The sequence below is a fragment of the Bos indicus genome, chromosome 28 (genome assembly GCF_029378745.1).
Source record: "Bos indicus isolate NIAB-ARS_2022 breed Sahiwal x Tharparkar chromosome 28, NIAB-ARS_B.indTharparkar_mat_pri_1.0, whole genome shotgun sequence".
Taxonomy (NCBI): domain Eukaryota; kingdom Metazoa; phylum Chordata; class Mammalia; order Artiodactyla; family Bovidae; genus Bos; species Bos indicus.
Window position 1 is genome coordinate 43,817,468 of NC_091787.1, and position 22,708 is coordinate 43,840,175.

At 50.6% G+C, this 22,708-nt stretch overlaps 2 protein-coding genes across 2 annotated transcripts in view; both read left to right on the forward strand.

The window, feature by feature from the left end:
* Nucleotides 1–4,493: 4,493 nt before the first annotated feature.
* Nucleotides 4,494–6,887, forward strand: SLC18A3 (solute carrier family 18 member A3). The gene has a single exon (XM_019953763.2). It carries the CDS (start codon nt 4,925–4,927, stop codon nt 6,497–6,499), a length of 1,575 nt encoding a protein of 524 aa, XP_019809322.2. The 5' UTR covers nt 4,494–4,924; the 3' UTR covers nt 6,500–6,887.
* Nucleotides 6,888–15,877: 8,990 nt separating this feature from the next.
* The window catches only part of CHAT (choline O-acetyltransferase), a 55,281-nt gene continuing 48,450 nt past the window's right edge, over nt 15,878–22,708 (forward strand). Inside the window, exon 1 of the mRNA XM_070781951.1 lies at nt 15,878–15,977. Within this exon, the coding sequence (XP_070638052.1) occupies nt 15,912–15,977 (66 nt within the window). The 5' untranslated portion in view covers nt 15,878–15,911. The remainder of the gene's footprint in view (nt 15,978–22,708) is intronic.

Sequence of the window (22,708 nt, forward strand, 5' to 3'; positions counted from 1 at the left end):
AGCTGTACAGAGGAGTTACGAGTCCCACACGCAGCGCAGGAACTACAACCCCTTTCTTTTCCCATTGGAGCCTAGCTATGCTGTGCACAGGCAGGTCTGGCCCCTAAGGATGGGCTGGCCAAGGGCAGGCGGGCACGTAGTCCTTCTGGCTTCCAGCCACCAGACTCACAGGCTTCCGGGAAAGGCTGACAGGGCCGCTCTGTTCCTTTGAATCTGAAAATATGTGGCTAGGGAAGCCTAAATTAATTAAGTGATGCCGAGGCCCTGAGGCCCTCCTGAGGAAGCACACAAGGGAGGGGATAGCGAGGGCAGGGTAAACTGCACCCCCACTCCCAGTACTGGAATCCAGAGAGCTCATGAGCATCACTGGAACTAAGCCTTAAGTGCTTTCTGGAGACAAAGAAATAATAAATCAGGAGCAGGTGCCCCGCCCACACGCTGCCACCACCATCAACCTGCTTCTCCACAGAAACATGGCCGTTTCACATCTCCGGGAACAGATGTCTCCATGAAGCAACAAATGGCAAGGCCCTGGAAGTGACTTGGTCCATGACCTTCTCAGAAAAGAGTCCAGGACGGACTGATGCCTGCCTCCAAAGCAGCACCCTCCACACATCATTCCCTCAGGACTCCCCTGCCCCAAACACACACACACACACACACACACACACACACACCAGACATCACCTGGGCACAGGTGCATTATGGCTTTCCTTTCACTTTCTCCCCAAGCTGCCATATTCCAGGACCCCCCAAGTCCCTAACAAGCTCCACTATGGCTCTAGTACAGAGTGGAAAGGACTCTTTTTCCTAGCAGAATGAGGTCACAACTATAAACAATGGATAAAATGAGAAGAAAGATCGTCAGTAAGAAGGCACCAATCCATACAAAGCAACAATAATTAAGCTCTCACTAAGTGTCACGCATTGAGCTAGGCCATCTCATAATCTTCATTCATCCTGGAGCAGGACAGCATGGTTGCTGAGAGCTGGATGCTGGCACTAGCCTGCATTTGAATTCTATCTTCACAACTTCTGAGCTTTCCGGCTGTGAATGAATTTCTATACCTCGGTGTCCCTACCTGTAAAAAGTTATTATGAAGGTTGACTAAAAAAGATTAAATGAATTAATGTTTGTAAAGTGCTTGAAACAGTGCCTAGCACTATATAAACACATTTATGTATCTTATAAGTAAGTTTCTTCCTTTAGTCATTCCACTTATATATCAAGTACCAGATATGTACTCTGTAGCAACAGTTACTATATCTGGTTGAGAAAAAAAGAGGGGAAAAAAACGCTTCCATTTTCTCCTACAGAACTGGTTGGGAAGTTCCCTTTCGACTGCAAATCATGCTCAGATAGAGGAGTCTCTGGGAAGGAATTTACTAAGAGTTCTAGTGAAGAAGCAGTCACAGGTGCAGGAAGATGGAGGGCTGGGGCCATTGTGGGAGGCTGGTTGGCGAATTGTAAAGCCAGCGCCAGCACCCTGGACAGCTCCCTGCAGGCCAGGGCCAGAATGGAGATTGCTCCCTTCCTGCCAAACCTCAGCCTCTTGCTGAGGCAAGGTGTCTTAGCCTCCCTGCTAACTCCTCCATCCTAGCCCTTGGGGCTGCTGATACATGGGTGGGGAGCCCTTCTAAGCTGGAAGCTGGGTGAGGGAGTTTGGTGTCCCTGGAGTTTCCTTAAGGAGCTTCCCTCTTCCTTCCATGGATCTTCATCTGCCCCTCTCCTTAGCGTTGCCAGGGAGAGTGTGTTTGCCTTGCACAACGAGCAGCAGAGGTGCTTTGGAAGCAGCATGAGGATCAGAAGCCTGGACCCATGGCCCCAGTTTAAATCCAGGCTCTGCTGCTGGACTCTCAGGCACATGGTCCAGCTTCGCCAAGCCCAACGTCCTCATCAATAAGACAGGCGGAATAGCACCCACACTGAACCAGGGTTGAGTAAGAGTTAAACAAAATAACATACACAACACCTCTGGCACAGAGATGTGCTTAATAAATGAGCCTGTTTCCTGCCTTAGAGGGAAGGAGGACTGGGGAATTACGCATGAGCCCAGAGATAACTTGCCGTCATGCTCAGGAATAGTCATGAATTCTATGGGCCAGAAGAGATCTGCATCTTGAAAGCCCTGGGAAAGTCACCCTTCTCTAAGATTTCATTGTTCTTTAGCCATGAAACAGAAAATTTCTGCCTTAAATTTCAAGCTCCCTTTTTCAAATCACATAAAGCAAACAATATAAATAATAATTGCTCAGTAGGTTGAAAGACTGTACCTTTAAAAGCCTCATAATGGGAGAGTCAGAAGGAACTAGAGATCTCAAACTCAAATGACCAGAGAGCACGAGGCAGGTGACATATATTTGTGAAGCCAGCTGGAGAGAGACTGCAATGAGCTGGAGAGGGTGTGTATTGACTTACGGCTTTCAAATAAAATGTAAAATAATTATATCATACAGAGCTCTTCTATAGCACCCATTTGACCCTGAAGGCTGTGGCAAGTTAGGAGTCCCCAAACCCCTTACTTAACAGAGACCAAGGCTGGGGCCCAGAGAGAGGCTGTGACTTGCCCAAGATCATCCAGAGGCAGGCCTGTGTCCATACTGGAACTTCTTCCCTCCCTCAGACCGAGGACAGTTTGGACACTTCAGAGCCGGTGTCAGCAGCTCCTTAAGTGGAAGAATTTCTTCTCCTTCCCTGGGGTGAATGAAGAGATTGGGTGACAGGTGGCAAGGCTGCCTGCCACCTCTCACCCTGGTGTGCTGGTCTCCATCACCTCTCTCCATAGCTGTCTCAGGAAGAGAAGTTAGCTTTCCAGTGCCTTCTGGGCCTCCCACCAGCCAGGACAACTTAACCAGAGGGACTAGCTAGGAAGCCAGGGATACCCCCTGAAACTTTTATCTGCTCTTCACAAGACCCACATCTGTAAAACAAAGATAAAACAACACATTTTACAGATAATAATACCCACAGCAAGCACTTACATTACTATGTCCCAAGCATCCTAAGCAGTAGGAATCATCATCCATTTTGCAGATAAAGAAACTGAGGGACGAAGAGGGGAAGTGGTTTCCCCCTTTCCCTCTAGACACCCTAACTAGTATGTGGCAGAGCCAAGAGCCATCTCAGACCTTTGCCTCAAGTTCTTTCCACTGCATGCTGATGTCTCCTTGGGGTGGGGAGCACCGTTAGGGAAGAAGCTGAACCTAACTGTAGTGTGTTTTTGAGGCCAGAGGGATGGGAAGAATTCTCTCTGACTCTGGAAGAAAGAGACAAACTGTAATCTCAACAGCACAAATCTCCCTGCCTCCACTGACTCAGAGCCTCTCTCCCGGGCAGTCTGCAGACCAGAACATGGACTCGATGTGCCATCCACGGTCAACGCTGGGGACGCGCTAGGCCCAGCGCACATTCGGGGCTGCTCACCTTGTGTGCTGAGAGCTGGGTGTCTCAGTGGGTGTGGCCCTCTTAAGATGAGCTCCCCGCTTGAGCCTCTGCTGGGAGCAAAACTGATGGTTCCTGCCTGGAAAGTGGTTGCGGCGCCCACGCGGGGTCTCTTACAGTTCCGAGGGTAGACCCTGGCTACATCACTTCCTGAGCCCACCCGGGACTTGGAGGTAGCTCTAGAGACTGGAGGTGGGGGTGGGGGTGGGAAGGGGGCGGGACCTCACTGGAGTGGGGGAGGCCTTGGTGTAGTGCGGGGACATCCTGGGAGGAGTTAGAACAAGGAGGGCGTGCGGAGGAGGGAAGGGAGAGGAGGCGGAGCTGGGGGACCCAGACAGTTAAAACGGAAGGGGGGAGCACTGGTGAGGAGAGGGTGGTGAGGAAAGCGGGAGGGTGGGCGGGACAGAGCTGATATTGAGGGCCTTGGGTGGGGACGAGGCGACTTCTCCCCTGCGTTCCCAAAGGTTCATGGTCAGGAATTCTCTGCTGTGGCATTCTCCCGAAGGGCCGGTCGGTCTGAACCCGGTCCAGCAATCTCTGAGCCTCCCTTCCCCGGCTTGGAAGGGGCCGGGGGGCGGAGCCAGAGAAACGGTAGGGGGAGTCTGTCGTCGGCGCCCCTCCAGTTCCCGCCCCGCAGTCCAGCTGAGAGAACAGATGGATGAAGCCGCGGCTCACCTCGGGGACTCCTTACCCGCTGTGCGCCGAGATGCAGACTGAGGAGGCGATCTGGAGCCCCTAGCTCCCCCCTCTCCCCCCGGGCCGGGGGGAAGCGGTAGCTGTGTGCCCCTTTCCGCGAGGAGAGACCGGACGCGGACCCCACGAGTCCTAGAACTGCTGGGGCCGAAAGCCCGCTTGTCGCGCGGCGCACCCATCCTCAGGGGCTTGGCCAGGACTCTTTCCACACCGAGACCCCTTCCTGGGCTTCCAGCCTGGGTGCATCTGGGGAGGGAACCCCCTCCGGGCAGCGCCCCGCCCCCCGCCCCCGCCCCGCCGACGCCGCATTAGCATGAGCGACGCAAGTGGCCCGGGCACCACTCGGGGGCCGAGACTCGCCGCGTCACAGCCCCGAGTGTAAAGGGAAAAAAAAAGAGTAGGCAGCGGAGGAGGAGGCAAGAGCCGACGCGAGGGGAGGGGAGAGCGGCGGGGCGAGCAAACCGCGGGCTGGCGGCAGCAGTATGCCCCTCGGCCGGCACCGGCGGCCTCTCAGCGCTGCGGGGGCGGCTCCCGGCGCGCGCGAGGCACAGCGCGCTCAGGCTCCGGTCCCGGCCCCTGGGCCAGCCCTCCTTTCCTGACTAACCCTGAGCCCAGCGGCGGCGGGCTCGGGGCTTGGTTCCGGACAGCGGCGGCGCCTCGCCGTGTAGGGTCCTTGCCTTTTCTGGCGCGCAGGGTCCCCCGAAGTTCCGCGCCTTCGTCTCTGCACTGCAGGGCGCCCGCGCCCGACCCCGGCGGCAGCGTCCTCGGAAGAGCGGCGGGGTGGGGGTGATGGAACCGGAGGCCCCGGCGGGTCAGGCCCCGGCGGCAGCCAGCAAGCTGTCGGAGGCGGTGGGCGCGGCACTGCAAGATCCCCGGCGGCAGCGGCGTTTGGTGCTGGTCATCGTGTGCGTGGCGCTATTCCTGGACAACATGTTATATATGGTCATCGTGCCCATCGTGCCCTACTACGTGCACGCGGCCAGCGAGAAGCCCACCCCGACCCCCAGCCCAACGCCGCCCACTCCGACCAACGCCAGTGCCGTCACGGTCAACACCTCAGAGCCCCCGACGGCTGCTATGCCGGCCAAGTCTATTGTGAAGCCCCAACACCCCAGGGACAACGAGGACGTGAAGATCGGGGTGCTGTTTGCCTCCAAGGCCATCCTGCAGCTGCTGGTGAACCCCCTGAGTGGGACCTTCATCGACCGCATGAGCTATGACTTGCCACTGCTTCTGGGCCTGGGCGTACTGTTCGCCTCTACGGTGATGTTTGCCTTCGCGGAGGACTACGCGACGCTCTTCGCTGCACGCAGCCTGCAGGGTCTTGGCTCAGCTTTCGCGGATACGTCTGGCATTGCCATGATTGCAGACAAGTATCCGGAGGAGCCAGAGCGCAGCCGCGCCCTGGGCTTGGCGCTGGCCTTCATCAGCTTCGGAAGCCTAGTGGCGCCGCCCTTCGGAGGGTTCCTCCACGAGTTCGCCGGAAAGTCTGCGCCCTTTCTGGTGCTCGCCGCCGTTTCGCTGTTCGACGCCCTATTGCTGCTGGTGGTGGCCAAACCCTTCTCGGCCGCGGCGCGGGCGCGAGCCAACCTGCCAGTGGGCACGCCCATCCACCGCCTCATGCTGGACCCCTACATCGCAGTGGTGGCAGGCGCGCTCACCACCTGCAACATCCCCCTCGCCTTTCTGGAGCCCACCATCGCCACGTGGATGGAACGTACGATGGCAGCATCCGAGTGGGAGGCAGGCATAGCCTGGCTGCCGGCCTTCGTACCGCACGTGCTAGGCGTCTACCTCACCGTGCGACTGGCGGCGCGCTACCCACACCTGCAGTGGCTGTATGGCGCCTTTGGGCTGGCGGTGATCGGCGCCAGCTCGTGCCTGGTGCCTGCCTGCCGCTCCTTCGCACCGCTAGTGATCTCGCTCTGCGGCCTGTGCTTCGGCATTGCGCTAGTGGACACCGCGCTGCTGCCCACTCTCGCCTTTCTTGTGGACGTGCGCCACGTCTCGGTCTATGGCAGCGTCTACGCCATTGCCGACATCTCCTATTGCGTGGCCTATGCGCTTGGGCCCATCGTGGCGGGCCACATCGTGCACTCGCTTGGCTTTGCACAGCTTAGCCTTGGCATGGGCCTGGCCAACCTGCTCTATGCGCCCGTCCTGCTGCTGCTGCGCAACGTGGGCCTCCTGAAGCGCTCCCGCTCGGAGCGGGACGTGCTGCTGGATGAGCCACCGCAGGGTCTGTATGACGCTGTGCGCCTGCGGGAGCGCCCCATGTCCGACCGGGAAGGCGCGCCTCGCAGCCCGCCCGGCCCCTTTGACGCCTGCGAGGAGGACGACTACGATTACTACACGCGCAGCTAGCGGCCCTGCCCCTCCCCTAGGCCACCCACCTGCTCCCCAACCCACCCCCACCCGCGAGTCAAGGGGGCTCCTCTGGGCAGCTCGGGCTCAGGGCTTGCCACCTCCAGCGAGTACCCAGCCCCTCGGCTGTCTTTATTTCCCCGGCCCGAGTCCCCTCTCTAGAATCTCTTCTGTGTCCTTTCTTTCCTCCAGCCGGGCGTGGAGCACCTAGGCACGTAAAAACTGACGTGCTTCGGGAAAAGATGAAGAGACGCGCTGGCCGCCACGTCGGGGCTCCCCGATGTAGAGCCGCGCCTCTGCCTGTCCTTCCTTGCGTTCCTTCCAGTGCCAACTGGGCCCGCTGCACCACGGTGCCTCCGGGCCGGTTCAATAAACTATATCTGTGCGAGGCCGAGTCTCTTTACTGATGGGGGTGGGCGGCCGGGCAAGGGACCAGGGAAGAACGGGAGGATGAGCTGTGCCTCTAGCCCCAATCCCAGTCTCAGTCCAGCGGGGACGCTGGAAGCCCGTGGCTCTTTTGCAACCCGGAAAAGGAGATACGGAAGAAGCGAACCCAACAAGGGCTCTCAGGCACGAACACTCTGGTGCACACACCGCCCTCAGCCCGCCGCAGCCCCTCCCTCACCCAAGCCCAGCGCTGCGCTCCGGGGCGCCGCCCCGGGGAGCCAGAGAAACCGCTCCATCCGGGTGCGCTGGTCCCGCCCCTTAAGGACACACCCTGAATCAGCCACAGAGCTCTACACTAAGGCGCCCAAGCTAGCTGGTCTTCCACTCGAGACTGGCAGCCTGTCCCGTCCAGGCTCCAAGAGAGAATGGGTCCGAACTGTTACCGGGCAGCCGAAGAAAAACCGGCCGTGTCTTTAAGGGCTCGGTATCTGGAAACTGCGCGTGTGGGCTCTGTGTGTGTGTGTGTGTGTGTGTGTGTGTGTGTTCCCTAGAGAGCTAGACTCCATCCTACGAGGAATACAGGGAACAGTTGTCGATGTGTCAACTGGTCCTGGCTGTGCAGACTTGAGTCAGGGCTGGAGAGGATGCGAGTATGTGAGCTGATACCAACCTCCACCCTCCCTGGTCCTGAGTAGAAGAAGCAAGACCCTGGGCTGTCAAAGAAGTCTCCCCACCTTGAATGTGGGTCCCCAGAGTCCCAGGCTAGCATTTGTCCAGCATTCCCAGCCCCGCCGCCTGCTGAAGGCCACAGAGTCCCCGGATTCCGCCATGGAGAGGCTGCCGCGTTGGGGGTATGCCTGTGTGTTAGACAACGTCTGTGGGGGTCTGCACTGCTGGTGTCTGCACGTCTGTTCTAAGTCTGCGTGTCCAGCTCTATGTGCGTTTGAGCAGGGTCTGTCTTTGTGGGTCTGTCTGTGTGTGCCTGCGGTGTAAAGATCTACAGGGGAGGGGGCACGCTTTGTCTAGGAGAGATGTCTGCCTCTGACTGCAAGTCTCTAAGCATCCCCAGGTGCGTGTATCGCGCGTATTCCTTATAGTACCAGCCGAGATAAGTGGGAACAGAAAAGGAGGGCCTGCAGTGATGGACAAACAGACTTATTAGTAGTACTACCAATGTTATTATCATTATTATATTCTAAAAGAAGTTGTAATAAGGTTTGAACCTGCCCTAGACGGTGGGGAGGGCACAGATTTACCCAGACTCAACCCTCCCCAGAGTTCTGCAGAGTCAGCCAGCCTCTGCTAGGATAAAGGGGATGGGGGAGCGCGGGGACTGGGAAGGCTGAGCTGAGGGCGATGGGCACCGGCGGAGGCGTGTTTTGACCCCTCTTCTGGGGCCTGGATTCTGGTGCCTTTCTGAAAGCTCTATCCGGGAGGCCGTCAGAGCACGGGATTGGGGTCGGGGAGGTGGGATCCCGGAAGGCGGGAGGAGGGGGGAGGACGGAAGATGGAGAGGGAGGGAGGCAGGGGTGGGGCTGGGGGAGGGAGGAAAAGGGAGAAAGGGGAGGGAGGAGGAACAGGATGAAAGCGGGGAGGGGACTGGCGCGGCCGGCTAGCTCGCAGCCAGTCGCGAGGCCTGGGGACCCGGCGACGTCGGAGGCTCTACCACGGACCCCGGCGGTAGCCCCAACCCCCGCACGGCTGACGCGCCTCGGAATCCCTTCCGGCTCACATTCTAGCCCCTAGTCCTGCTGGGTGCGATGAGGCGGCAGCAGAGAGGAGGAGAGCAGGAGGAGAGCAGGTGAGCAGGGCTGGGCTCCGGGAGCGGGGAGCGGGGAGCGGGAGCGCGGACCGGGAGCGGGGAGCTGAGCTTACGATCTGAGGGAGGCTGGGTCCAGGGACTGTGCCGGGGGGAGAGACCCCCAGAACCTGCGGAGTTCCCCCAGTCCCCCGGGCAGCCGCCGTCGGGGAAAACCAGGAGGATGCGGGATTCCCTGGCTCTGGTGTTTCCCCACTCGGGGTGGGGACAGGAGGACAGGGGGCTAGATGATGATGTCGAATTTAAAATGTTGTGCAAGTGAGAGTTGCGAGTTAAGATTTGAGGTAAAATGAAGGCTGCATTCCGTAAGATAGCACCTCAGAAAGCTGAGACGCTGTTCCGAAGAGGCGGTGGGGAAGGGCAGTATATACGTGATTTTGGTGAAGGGAGAATACATGCAATCAAGCACATATTTTCCCAGAGAGTTTCTACTAGTCTGGCGAAGCTTCCTGCCAGTCACCAGGATCAGTCTTCACCATGAAGGACTGTAGCAGACCCATAAAATCAGCTCCTGAAAATATTTTATCCGCAGACCTGTGGTGCCGGTCCCCCCACCCCCATTTCTGTTCTTCACCCTGGACTCCTTTCAGGGGGTGTTGAAGGTCAGCAGCTGCAGCAGCACTTGATTTAATCCTTGTGGAGGTAGATGGCAAGTGCCAGTTTGAAGTTAACAGGGCCCCCTCATGGTTATAAGTTCAACAATACTTGGGGACACCTTTCAAGACCATTTTGTCCCACAGTACTAGGAAGGCTCATTCCTAAGTCTGGTGAAGATTTCTCTGATAAGCCACTTAATGTGCAGCTACTGGACTGGGTTTATCAACAGTAATCAAAGGGCTCTGGACCAACCTGTCTTACTCAATCTGTTATGGTCGAGGAAAAATTCCCTCTTGTTATATCTTCCCATATCTAGAGTTATGTTATTACAACCATTGATTGCATTTAGAGCTATATATTTGATTAACTGCTTCAAACCACCTAGTCATCCTTATATTTATTGGTGGTTCAGTCACACATTTGGTAATGCAAGAAACAATAATCTTGTAATACAGGTAAAGTACAAATAATATAGCTAGCAGTATTATTAAAGTCATAAGTAAGAATTAAACCAAGAACTTCCATTAGGTGCAATCCAGTATATCCCCCTTTCACTTTTCACTTTCATGCATTGGAGAAGGAAATGGCAACCCACTCCAGTATTCTTGCCTGGAGAATCCCAGGGATGGGGGAGCCTGGTGGGCTTCCGTCTATGGGGTTGCACAGAGTCGGACACGACTGAAGTGACTTAGCATTCTATTCCAATCTTTATCTTTCAAGGACGTTATATATTGGCACTATCCATAAGGCTCTTACCTGATTTTCTAATTACTAGGCTGGTTATCCTTAGTATAATTTAATTGTTCCCAAGATAAAGGTTCCCCTTAAATCTTAAATGACCACAGCCTGGTTTTAACCACATAAATCCATCCCATAATTGTGGGAGGTTTTACTCCTTGGCTGAATTTGTGCTTGTTTCTCTGATTGATCTTGAATAACTTAGAGGAAAATTCATATTTATGGCCAGTACCAGAGCAGGTATTATTAATTGACTAGGTGAGAGGATCCCATTTAGTAATATCAAGAGTAGCCTGAACGGGACTGAACTTTCTTTCTCTAAAATAAAATTTTTTAAGGCTTGTCCAGTTAGAGCTTTGGAGTGGAGAAATCCACCTAGGTAATCTACACGTGCTAGACACAGATAATCGGCCCCAACCCAGCAATTGGACTGATTTTTTAAAAACTAGCTTAGGATTGTCTCCATGATAGAAAACATTTGGTCCATACGCAAAGGTCCAAGAAGTCAAGAAAACATTATAAATGATCATACAAATCAGGTCCTGCATCTTGGGTAAGCTGTCTACTTTTGATGCTGTCTTCTCATCCTGGTATAAGTATCTGAACATCTGAACATCCTTTTAAGGTGAGTTTGAGGTCAGCAGTCCTCTCTATAGACCAGTATGGTGTAGGGGCCTTTGCAAGTGGGAGATAATCCAAGGGTCAGTTTACCTTCAGATTCACCATATATGAGCTACTTAAAGAGTACCTGAGAAAAAGTCCTTTCATCCAGGCTGGAGAAGGTACTTTAAAGTATGTCTTGTCCAGTATATATATAATATGTATTTTATATATATGTATATAAAATGTCCAGTTTATATAATCCCCAAGATCATATCGTGGAGCATCTGATCTTCATCCAAAGATTACTGAGATAAGCTTCAGAAACAAAACTTAGAGTCTTCTTTCAACAATTCAATGAAACCTTACATTAGTATAGCATAAAGACAAGGGACTGTGTGGGATGTGAGTCAGTAAATACAGACCTCCATTAACAAAACTGGGATTTAATATTCATTGAAATATAATCTTTTTATCTCCAAAGTTACCTCATTTCTACCACATATATTCCAATTAAGACTAATCTGTTGCAAAATAAGTCTGATCTCAAAGAAACTTGGCCTGATATTTAGATAACTATAATTGATCAAAAGTTTTTGCATTGTTGAAACTTTTATAAGGAGTTTCAGATTGAACTTTAAAAAACAAACCTCTCAAGGCTAGGAAAGTCACGGCAAAGACTTATCACGTGTCTCACATTACAGATCTAGGTGAACTTCTCCCTTAGCAAGGTCCCCCAAATACCTTGAGATTTTTGTACCTGTTGGTGAGGTAGCTTTCCTTATTTATCTGATAAAGTTGCTGGAAACGTAAGAGGTTACAATCTCTGGAGGGAGCAGATAGAGAAAAAAAGATAAATGTTTCAATTCTGCTTACAAAAGTATAATTTACCAAATTATTCTGAGTCCTAATTAGTTTGAGGGGAAGATTTTCCTTACCCCTGGAAAATGCAGATTCAAATTTGTAATTTTTCAGACAGAAACCATAAACGTCATAGTCATATTCAACAGTTCACGTATTCTTATGTAACTAATTTTTGTCAACAGTTTGTGAAGCTATCAGGTTTCTCTTTAGGATTTTTCAGTTTCTCACCTAGTTCAGCATTATAGTCTGAAAGTCAGAAACTTGTATTTTTCCAAAGTTCTTTCTGTTAATCTTTTTGAAGAGGCAGCATTTTGCAAAGGCACCAGAATGAAATCATAACTGTCAATAATGACAGAAGACTTAAGAAGGCACGTTTAAAGTCTGATTACAATACACAGAAACTTGGTTACTGCTCTGACAGACAACACTGTAAGATAATAACCAGAATTGTGACTGATACCATTTTAGCAGAACATACCAGATTTTAGGAAAGCTATATAAATTTTAGAAAAATTTTATTAGTAACATTTACCATTCAATATAACCTAAGAATGTTTATCAGTCATTTGACAATGCTTCCCGTGTAATTGACATACCAAATGAACACAGTTAGTTTAGTATCTCTCTTTGGGATGTTTCAGGGGCCCTTTGAAGCATCCCAAAGTTAGCGAGAGGTCAAAAAGACTTTATTAGAATTTGATTTAGGAAGTTTGGTCAATAAATATCAAAAGAGTTTAGAACACCCAGGCAAATGGGATCATAGGTCACTTGAGAAACAATAATTACTCACTTAGCCAAAGTTACATTAGAAGACTTCAAAGGCAAATACAACAGCTCACTTAAGAGGTAAAGAAACTTAAAATCTGTTATTAAAGGCAATTCAACATCTTAAGAAAAATTGTTCCATACACAAAATGCAGGGGAGAGTCAGCCCTGAATTTTCTCAGGGTCTACTTGCCACAAAGCTTCCTAATTTTATGTAGCCATCACTTAATTTGCTTATCCCAAACCTGTAAGTCAGACCTAATTCCTTTTCCCATAATGAAATGCAATTCCATTTCTCCTGCCTTCTTCACTGAAAACTCATGTTCTACTTTCCTTAAGCAACCATGAACTGTCCTTTATATTACCATTCTATAGGTTGGTGAACATAAGTACCAGTTATAATTTCTGAAAATATTTACTTTCTTAGAGAGACAATCTCAGGATGGCACCAAACATATTCATTATTAGTCCAAATATCTTTAGTTTCTCTGTAAGAGGAAGTCAGTATTCAGTAATTAATGTTTTAGTGTCTTATTTTATTTGGGACTGAACTAGCTGTTCAATAAACTTAATTTAGCACAACTCTAAAATTTCAAGTTGTTGACTGGAGGAACTAAAATAGATAGACATTCCTAAAGCATAATTATTCTTAAGAGAGTTTATCAAAAGCTCTTATCTAATTTACATTATCTTGTCTTAAAAGTTTCTTCACATTGAGTTATTTTCCTTGCTGACAAATTTGTAACAGATATAATAAGATCTTATTTAGCTTATATTAAATCTAGGCGCAATGAAGGTATTATACTGATTATTATATTGGTGACTCTTAAGACATGTCTATATTAGTTAGATCAACTAACTGAAGCATGAATACTAGGTACTAATTTAATATTTAATATTTCCCAGTTCACATGAACCTGAAATTCATTTTTCTTATATTCAGAATGGTTTGATTTGTAAGCACGTACTCTTCTTTAGGCCAACTAACTGAGAGCTCATTACAAATTAACTTCAGCAATATTATCCAAAGACAAAGACACATGCTAAGATAGTATGCTTTTGCTGCAAGAAGAGGCATTGGCTTCACTGTCTCTAGGGCCCTTACCAATTTGACCTTGCCCTCCTCATCCTCTCAAAACTCCCATGGCACTAGGGCTGACTCTCCCTTGAATGTTGCTGCTTCTGCTTTGCAGTGGGTAGCCACGGGCCTATGCTTCAGGGCGCTCACCTGTCTAAGGACCTCCTAGTCCCAAGTGTTGTGGCATGGGACCCACAAGGACTCTACATTCTCTGGCAGTGCTGCCAGGAAACCCCTGGCTCCCCCACCCCTGGGCCAGAACTATCTCTCTTTCTGGATGCTCTGCTTTTGAGTTCGCTGTGCCTTGCCCCCAACACCCACTCCGCCACCTTGCCCACCTGCCAGGAGCCAGCACGGGGTCCCCGCCCATGACAAGGTCATGTGGGAGGGTTCTGGTGGACAAGGCGAGCCCTCTGGGCCTGCCTGAGCATCTACCCCAAAACCAGAATCTGTTTTACTATTTTACGACTTTCACCAACTCTTCTGACATTAACGGGGGGCTATCCCCAACCACCTTTCTCTGTAAGAAAATCAAGTTAAAACTCTAGTTAATAAGTCTCCTGGACATAATAGGAGTGTTTCAATTCAAACCCCTCTAATGACTTTCTAGCTTGCCTGACAGGTTTGTTCAGATTCACAGCCTCCCAACCACTAGAGGCACAGGAAGCTTAAGATATTCTAACAATGCAGAGCTTCTCAGAGAGTTAAAATTGTTAAAATAGAACTAGTAGAGGATTTCTTTGTTGAGCTAATGCTTGCTGCCAAGTTTCCATATCCCTTACCTACTGTGTCCCTGGGAGTGTATTGATTAATATAGTTGGTGTATAGAAATGTAAGTAGTAGCTTTAATGTTTGTAACCTTGGACCCTTGAGTTAATTTTTTCTTGTTATAGCCCACCACACTTTTGCCCTATAGGAATGCAACTTTATCTAATGCTTTCGGAGAGTGGCGCCTGACTTTAGAATAATCACCTTTAGAGAAAAATAAGTTTTCTGAAGAAAGGGTCATAAAACGTTACCAGGCCTCCTGGCCAGAAGATGATGTAAATCACCTAAAGCTTATGCATATGATAAGTTTGCAGAAAGAAAGCCTGGCTTCGATAAGGATCAAGGACTGCTGACCTTGCATGACTCTACCCCCGCCCCGCGCCCCCCGCCCCCTCCCCACCCCCCCGCCATTATCCTCTATGCACAACTTAAGGTATAAAAACTACTTTGGAAAATAAAGTGTGGGCCTTGCTCATCAGGCTTGGTCTCCCCATGTCGTTCTTTCTCTTTCCTTTTCTTATTCAGGCTGATCCCATGGAGCGCAGGGGCTCTCTGCATTCACTTTCCTGCCTGGGCTTCTAAGACCCACTCGAGAAGGTGCCTAAGGTGGGGCACCTTCCGCAATTCGAGAGGGCGCCTGCAGCCTACGTGAACAGAGCAAGTCCCGTGCTGGGGCTTTATTGACTTTCTGCGTAAACCAAGGAATATCAGCCTCTTTTCTCTCCTCTATTTTCTTAACTGCAAAATTCTTTCCTTAACTCTTTATCTACTCTTTCGCTGATGCCGTCCTCCCGAGGGAATCCCTACATCCAACCGGGGCTGGACCCTGGTACCTGCCTGAGGGTAGAATGGGCTAAGCCTTAGATCTAGGCTCCTGGGAGATAATAGGGGTTGGATGAGTGGAAACCATGGGTGGGAGCTTATGCTGAGTCAAGCTTATGCTTAGGGGCAGAGGTTGGGCCCCACTAGCCTTAAAAACTAGCTTTTGCCCCTCTTGGCCTGGCTCACTTCTACTGCACCTTCAGAATCAATCCACCTCTTCCTAGGCCTAGTCAGGTGGCCCCTAGGGCCTGGGCTGCCCAGCTTCCCTGTACCATCTCCCACAGCATTCTCATGCCACCTACACGGGGAGCCAGCAGACTCAAGACCGCCTGTCACAACCCATCCAGCAGGGTCCTCCCTGCCGCAGCCACAGGCCCGTCTGCAGTCAGCCTAGAGTGCCTCCTGGAGCCCAGAGACTTAGAGGACCTTGTATTCATTCATGGACATGTGCATTCCTTGCACTCAGCCACCCAACACTGATTTTACTTCATGCCAGGCCCAGGGCTAGGGCCCAGAGGTGAGGAACTGAATATGACAGGTGCAGTCTTACCTGGAGAAGCTCACAGTCAGTGGGAAAGAGAGGCTTTAGCCCGCAAAGCGCAGGCAGAGACAGCACGAGGGCTCTGCCAGCGGCCCTGTGCATTTGGAGCCGGTTAGCCCAGCCCTGCTGCCTGCCATGCTGCTCTGGGCTGGTAGGTCGAGGCTGGATGACCACAGTCTTGTGGAGCAGGGGCCAGCCGGAGACTCACTTCAGGTCCCACCCTCTCCTATTTGGAGCTGCAGAGAGGATGCTGTGGTCAGGGGGACTGGTCTTCCCAGTCCCAGGGAACCCTACTGATCAGAACAGGGGCAGGGGGACAGGCTGTGGGAGGTGAAGGATCCTGTGGCAGGTCTGGGTGGCTGTTGTGTTGATGCCTGTCTGCTTCTTGGTCCCCAGGTCCACACCTCTGCGTCCACAATCAGAAGCCACCAAGATGCCCATCTGTGAAAAAGCTCCCCCTAAGATGGCGGCAAAAAGTCCAGGCAGTGAGGAGGAGCCTGTAAGTGATGTTCAGAGCCCCCTCTCTCATTCCTGCTCTCCCCATTCGCAAGCCCTTGCTTCCAGAACAGTACCGTCATGTGAGTGTATGTTCCTCGGTTCTTTGTCTCATCACAACAAAGATTTGGAGTGATGGACATTAAAGCCCTTGGCGCGTCACAGCTCTTGGGTCTTGGACAAGCCGTGTTATAGCTCTTAGGCAAATCAGTGTTACAGCTCTATTTTATTTAGAAGATAGCAGGAGAGAGAGAGAGTGAGAGAGAAAGAGAGACAGAGAAAGAGCGCACGCACGCGGGAGAGAGTCCGTGAGAAAGCGCTTTGGCTCCTCCTTTTATATGTTTTTTCCTCCACCTGGGCCTGCCCTATGCAAATTGGGCTTAGCCAGGAGTGCTGTTTGTTCTGCCTGAACTCTTCACTCTGGTCCTCGGACCTTCCTTTGACCTTCCTTGTCTTTTAGCCACCGCCATTTTGGACTCCTTTTCCCTATTCTACCTGCCTAACATTCCCCCCTCAAGAGATGGGAGGCCCAATTCTTTGGGAATAGGGGTGTCGAGATCTTTCTGGCTACTTCCTGCTGAACTGGGGTGGCGAGGGGTATTGGGCCTCCCCCTCTTGCTAGTCTCAATCCTCAGAGTCCTTATAGCGGTGTCCAAGGGTGTGTGATATTTTCCGTGGTTGGCTGTAGTTTTATATCTTTGTTGAACTGGCATTGCATGTTGTAGCTGGTTGACCTGGGCAGAGACGAAACAGGTTAGACAATTAACAGTACATGGAATAATCATAACAAGGACTAGTAGGGACATTGGTCAATTTTAAATTCACATGGCCAGAATGGCTCAAGTCCCTCCTTGTTCAGGGATCAGAAGATCTATCTCCTGTCTGTTTTGGAATACAGTCTCTGTCAAGCTGTGTTGGCTCTTCAGAGTTATCCTGAGAAATCTTATTCCCAGAAACCAGATTTTGGGGGTGTTCGTTAGAATGGCACTCATTGGTAGTCCTGAATAGGTATCTGAGATCTCCCAGGGGCTCACAGGTGTATTGAGTGTCCTCTTCTGTTTTCTTCCATGGCTTGACTCGTAAGTACTGAATTCAGGAGTCATGTCCTGGTACCTTGACTGCTGTGGGGGTAGAAAGTATTACAAGGTAGGGGCCCTTCCATGTGGGCTGGAGTTGAGCCTTTGGGGACCCATCTTTCCAGACTTTAATTAGGACTTGAGTTCCTGGAGCATATAGTGGTAACTCTTTAGAATCTTTTGGGTCCTGGTTCATACCCCACAAGCGTATATCCTGTTGGAACTGCCCAATGGCCATGGTATAAGACTGGAGGGTCTGAACCTCTGGATCTAGGAAGAGGTCAATGACATAAACAAAAGGTCTCCCATATAGCATCTCATAAGGAGTAAGACCAACCTGTTCCTTAGGGGCAATGTGGGTGCGGAGGAGAGCTATTGGTAAAGCCTCCTTCCATCCCAGGGAGGTCTCCTGGGTTATCTTTTTTATCGCTGATTTTAAGAATTGATTGGCTCTTTCTACTTTTCCTGAAGATTGAGGCCTCCAGGCACAATGGAGATAATACGTAATGCCCAATGCTTTCGAGACTCCTTGGGTGACCTTAGAAGTAGATGATGTCCCATTGTCACTTTGTAATGACCTGGGCAGACCAAATCTTGGAATGATTTCATGCAGCAGTTTTTTCACCACCTCCTCAGCCTTCTCAGTCTGGGTGAGAAAGCCTTCAATCCATCCTGTGAATGATTCTATCATAACTAGTAGGTATTTATACCCTTGAGAAACTGGCATCTGGGTGAAGTCCATCTGCCAGTCCTCTCCTGGGTAGGCCCCACGTCGTTGGATGGGCTGGGCCAGCTGGGGTCTTCGAGCTCCTTGAGGGTTGTTTAATTGGTAAGTGGGACAAGAGGAGACCACCTGTCTTACAGTTGTTTGGAGGCCTGTTCCTCTGAAGGACCTTTCTAGTAATCTTTGGAGGGCCTTTTCTCCTAAATGAGTGGTGGCATGTAAGGAGTTAACCAACTTCCATTGGAGGTTCCCAGGCAGAAAAAGGAGTCCCTCCTTTTGGAACCACCCCATATGATCTTGAAAGCCCTCGCTCTTAGCTTTAAGAGTCTCACCTTCAGTATATGAAGGAGTTTCTGGCAAATTAGTCTGTGGAACTAAGGTGGCAATCCCTGTTAGGTCATGGTTCTGTAATGCTGCTCTCCTAGCTGCCTGATCAGCTGCTTGGTTCCCTCGTGCCACTTCCGTGTTCCCTTTTTGGTGTCCTTTACAGTGGGAGACTGAAACCTCAGTGGGCAGGTGGACCGCCTCCAAGAGTCGAAGAATCTGATCACCATATTTGATTGGGGACCCTCGGGTGGTCAAGTGGCCCCTTTCTTTCCAAACAGCCGCATGTGCATGTAGCACCAGAAAGGCATACTTGGAGTCAGTGTAAATGGCTATTCTTTTTCCTTTTCCCAGCTCTAAAGCTCGAGTCAGGGCTATGAGCTCAGCTAATTGGGCTGAAGTACCTGGTGGCAGAGGCTTAGCCTCTATGGTCTCAAAACTGGAGACTACTGCATACCCGGCTCCTCTTTTTCCATCCAAGACAAAGCTGCTTCCATCGGTGTACCAGATTTCCTCAGGATTGGTCAGAGGATCTTCTGACAATCCCTCGCAGGGTTTTGTCCAGTGGTCCAAGGTTTCTAGACAAGAGTGAAAGGGGAGAGAGCCCTCGGGGGTAGACAGGAGGCTGGCTGGGTTAAGAACCTCACAAGGGGATATAGTGAGGCCTGGATTTTCCATCAGCATTACTTGATATCTGAGGATTCTTTGATCAGACATCCATAAATGGCCTCTCCCATTTAGGAGTTGTTTTACTTGGTGGCTGGTAAAAATAGCTAGTTTGCTCCCAAAGGAGAGTTTTGAAGCATCTTCTATCACGATTGCAATAGCTGCAAGATTTCGAAGGCAGGGGGGCCAACCTCAGGAAGTTGGATTGAGCCTCTTGGATAAAGGCTGGGGCTCAGATCCCAGCCTTTGAGTTAACACTCCCAAGGCTATTCCCTCTCTTTCATGGACATAAAGTTGGAATGCTTTTTCTGGGTCTGGCAACCTCAAGGCAGGTGCCTGAGTTAAGGCCTGTTTTAGTGTAGCCTCTGCCTTCTTTTGAGGAGTTCCCCACATCAGTGGGATTGAATCATCTCGTCCCTTTAAGCTTTCATATAAGGGCTGGGCAATTAGACCATAGTTGGGTACCCAGATTCTACAATAACCAGTTAGCCCCAGGAAAGCTTGCAATTGTTTTCAAGTCGTAGGGGAGGGCAACTGGAGGATTCCGTGTACCCGATCAGAGGACAGCCTCCTGGACCCATGTGTAATCTGAACTCCCAGGTAAGTGACCTTTTTCTTGACCATCTGTGCCTTAGCATGGGAGACTTTATGTCCCCTTTCTGCCAAGAAGTTTAGAACCTGAATTGCATGTCGTTGGGCACTTTTCTCATCTGGAGAGCAGATTAGTAGGTCATCTACGTATTGTAATATTTTCCCATTAGGTCCCAGGTCCAGATCTAGGAGATCCCGGCTAAGGTCCTGTCCAAACAGGTGGGGGCTATCTCTGAACCCCTGAGGTAATACTGTCCAAATCATCCGTTGGTGTTTTTCTCCTGGAGCTTCCCACTCAAAGGCAAAAAGATATTGAGATTCTTTAGCCAGTGGTATGCAAAAAATGCATCTTTGAGATCCAAGACTGTAAACCACTTGGCACTGGGTGGGATTTCTCCCAAGATTACATAGGGATTGGGTACTGTGGGATGGAGGGGGACTACAGCTTCACTTATGATCCGGAGATCTTGAACCATTCGCCAGGTTCCGTCCTTTTTTCTTTACTGAGAGGATTGGGGTGTTACATGGCAAACTGGTGGGGACCAATAGCCCACAAGCAAGGAATTTATTTATTAAAGGCTGTAGTCCCTCCCGAGCCTCTCTTTTGAGAGGATATTGTTTCCGATTAGGAAACCGAGTGGGATCTCGGAGGACAATGATGAGCGGTTCAGCTTGGTGGGCTCGCCCAGGAATCCCCTGGTCCCACACCTGGGGGTTAATTTTGTCTTCCCATAGTTTTTGGTCCCTCTCTACTGAAGGTGTAATGGGTTCTTCAGTAGTGACCAGGGGCTGTAGAGCTCTAGGGGCTGAAAAACTTCCCATCACAAGGGTGGTCCCCAGTTTAGTGAGTATATCTCTTCCCAATAAGGGGGTAGGACACTCAGGGACCACCAGAAACTGGTGGGAAAATATTTGTCCATCCCAGCAACAAAGAAGTGCTCGGGTGAATCTTTTAGGAGTTGCTTTTCCCGTGGCACCCAAAATGGTACAGGTTTGGGAGGAGAAGGCTCCGGAGTAGGAGATCAAGACAGAGTAGGTAGCCCCTGTGTCAACCAAGAAATTCTCGGACCTACCTGCCACATCCAGTTGCACCCTTGGCTCCAGCCCGTGATGGTTATCTGTGACAGCGGGCTGGCTGGAACGGGCCGCTTCAGTCCTCTTGAACCATCGTGAGGGTAGGCTTGGCGCTTGACCTTGAGGCTCTTGGGTCCCGAGGGCAGAGTGCCGCCCAGTGTCCCAGTTGATGGCATTTGTGGCAAGCCGTTCTAGGAGACTTGTCACGGTTTGGACACTCTTTGGCCCAATGCCCCGCCTGTCTACAGATCAGGCATCTGTCTTGTGCCTTGTCCTTCAAGGACTTCGGGTTTGCCATAGGGCTTCTCTGGAGGGCGGCCAGCATCTGGGCATGCCTTGTCTCTTTCTTTCTCTCCTTATCCTGGGCCTTGGCCTCCTTCTCCTGTTCTCTGTTATAAAAGGTATTGGTGGCTGTCTGGACCATCTCATCTAAAGAGGCAGCAGGATCCTGCTGTTGTAGCTATTGTAACTTAATTCTGATATCTGATGCACATTGGGACAGGAATTTGTCCTTTAAAATCACCTGTCCCTCGTAAGAGTCTAAGTCCAGATTGGTAAACTTTTGGAGTGCCTCTTTTAGCCTCTCCAGAAAGGCAATGGGGTTCTCATTGGGCTCCTGAGTTATTGCTGAGACCCGGGCATAGCTAATTACTTTTTGTTGGGCTGCTTTCAGTCCTGCCTTCACACAAATTAGAAAATGATCTCTTTCCCAGATGTGCTCCGGGTCCTTATAATTCCAATTAGGATTGGAAGAGGGGACTGCAGTTTCCCCTACTGGGTATCTATCACTGGACATGTGGAGCCCTGTTGCATACCTCCGGGCTTCCTTTAAGACCCTGGTATGTTCAGGATCAGATAAAGTTTGACTAAATATGACCATGATGTCTTTCCACATCAAGTCAAGGGCCAAGGTAATATGTTGGAATGTATCTATATATTTGCCTGGGTCATCTGTATAGCTTCCCAGGTCTTGTTTGATCTGCCTTAGTTCTAAGAGGGAGAAGGGCTTATGGACCCGGGTTGGTCCGAATTTTCCTCCAGTTTCAACTAAGGGACATACTCGAGCTGGCTTTTGTGGAGGAGGTGCTCCCGGATATGGGGGCACGTTTGGATACGAGGAAGGAGCACCAGGCAACTCGGGAGCTGTGGGAGGTGAGCCTTCACAAGGGGTTCCTTTTCTTGGTTGTCTGTGCCTAACACCATATGCCTAGTGGGCTTACTTTTAGGGCGTACTACAATCCCATACTTAAGACAGAGTTCCTTCATATCTCTTAGTTGGAAGAAAATTCGGACATAGGGGATCTCTGTCCATTTCCCTTGTCTTTTGCAGAATAATTCTAATTGCAGGATGGTATTATAATTTAAAGTTCCATCCTCAGGCCAGTGTTCCTCGTCCCCCAGTGGATACTGTGGCCACTCATTGGCACAAAAGAATTTCAAACGACTTCTCCTTAGAGCTAGAGGGTCGAACAGCTTCCAGTTATCAAGGATGCATCTCAAGGGCGTCTGTCGGGAAGCGGATTGGTTATTTCCCACCTGAAAGACAGTCATGACAGGGAGAAAAGAAAAAGACCTCTTTCGACTTCCTTAGGGTGAGTCTTTCTGAAGCTTATCCTACCCAGAACTGCTGCAACCTGAGAGCCAGGCGTCCCTGGGCCAGGGTGCAGATCCCCAGGCAGGCTGAGGCGTGACAGCCTCCTGGGACCCCTGGGACTAGAGGATCCTCGAACAGGTTGAGGCGTGACAACCTTTCGAAGACCGATCCCTAGGCAGGTCAAGGCGGGATGACCTCCTGGGACCCCCCGGACTGGAGTTTGGGCGTCCCCAAGATCTCCAGTGTGACCAGTATTGGATAGGATTAGGGGGTTGGATATTATAGAGTATTTCCCTCCCAAGGCCAGCTATTTTCTGGTTGTCTCTCCAGAAGATTGTAGAGGCAACCTTGTGGGTCTGGATGGGGCTCAGGAAAAGAGCATGAAACAGGAGGGAAGGGGGCAGAGCACAACCTTTCAAAGAATGACATAGCACAAGGGTATAATGTAAACCAATTAAAATCAATTGGGTCCAAGATGACAAGTCAATTCAAGTAAACCTTAATCCCCAATCTATAAGCCAACAGACACCCCAGAGGACAGCTCAGGTGTCAGAGGCGACAGCTCCAAGGCACAAGGTCACGAGGGAGGAGAGGGTGGTTCCCCAATGGCTGAGACAATCCTCTCACTAGCATATGAATTCCATCCCTTCACAAAACCTAGCCAGGCCTAATTCCATGGCCCCAGC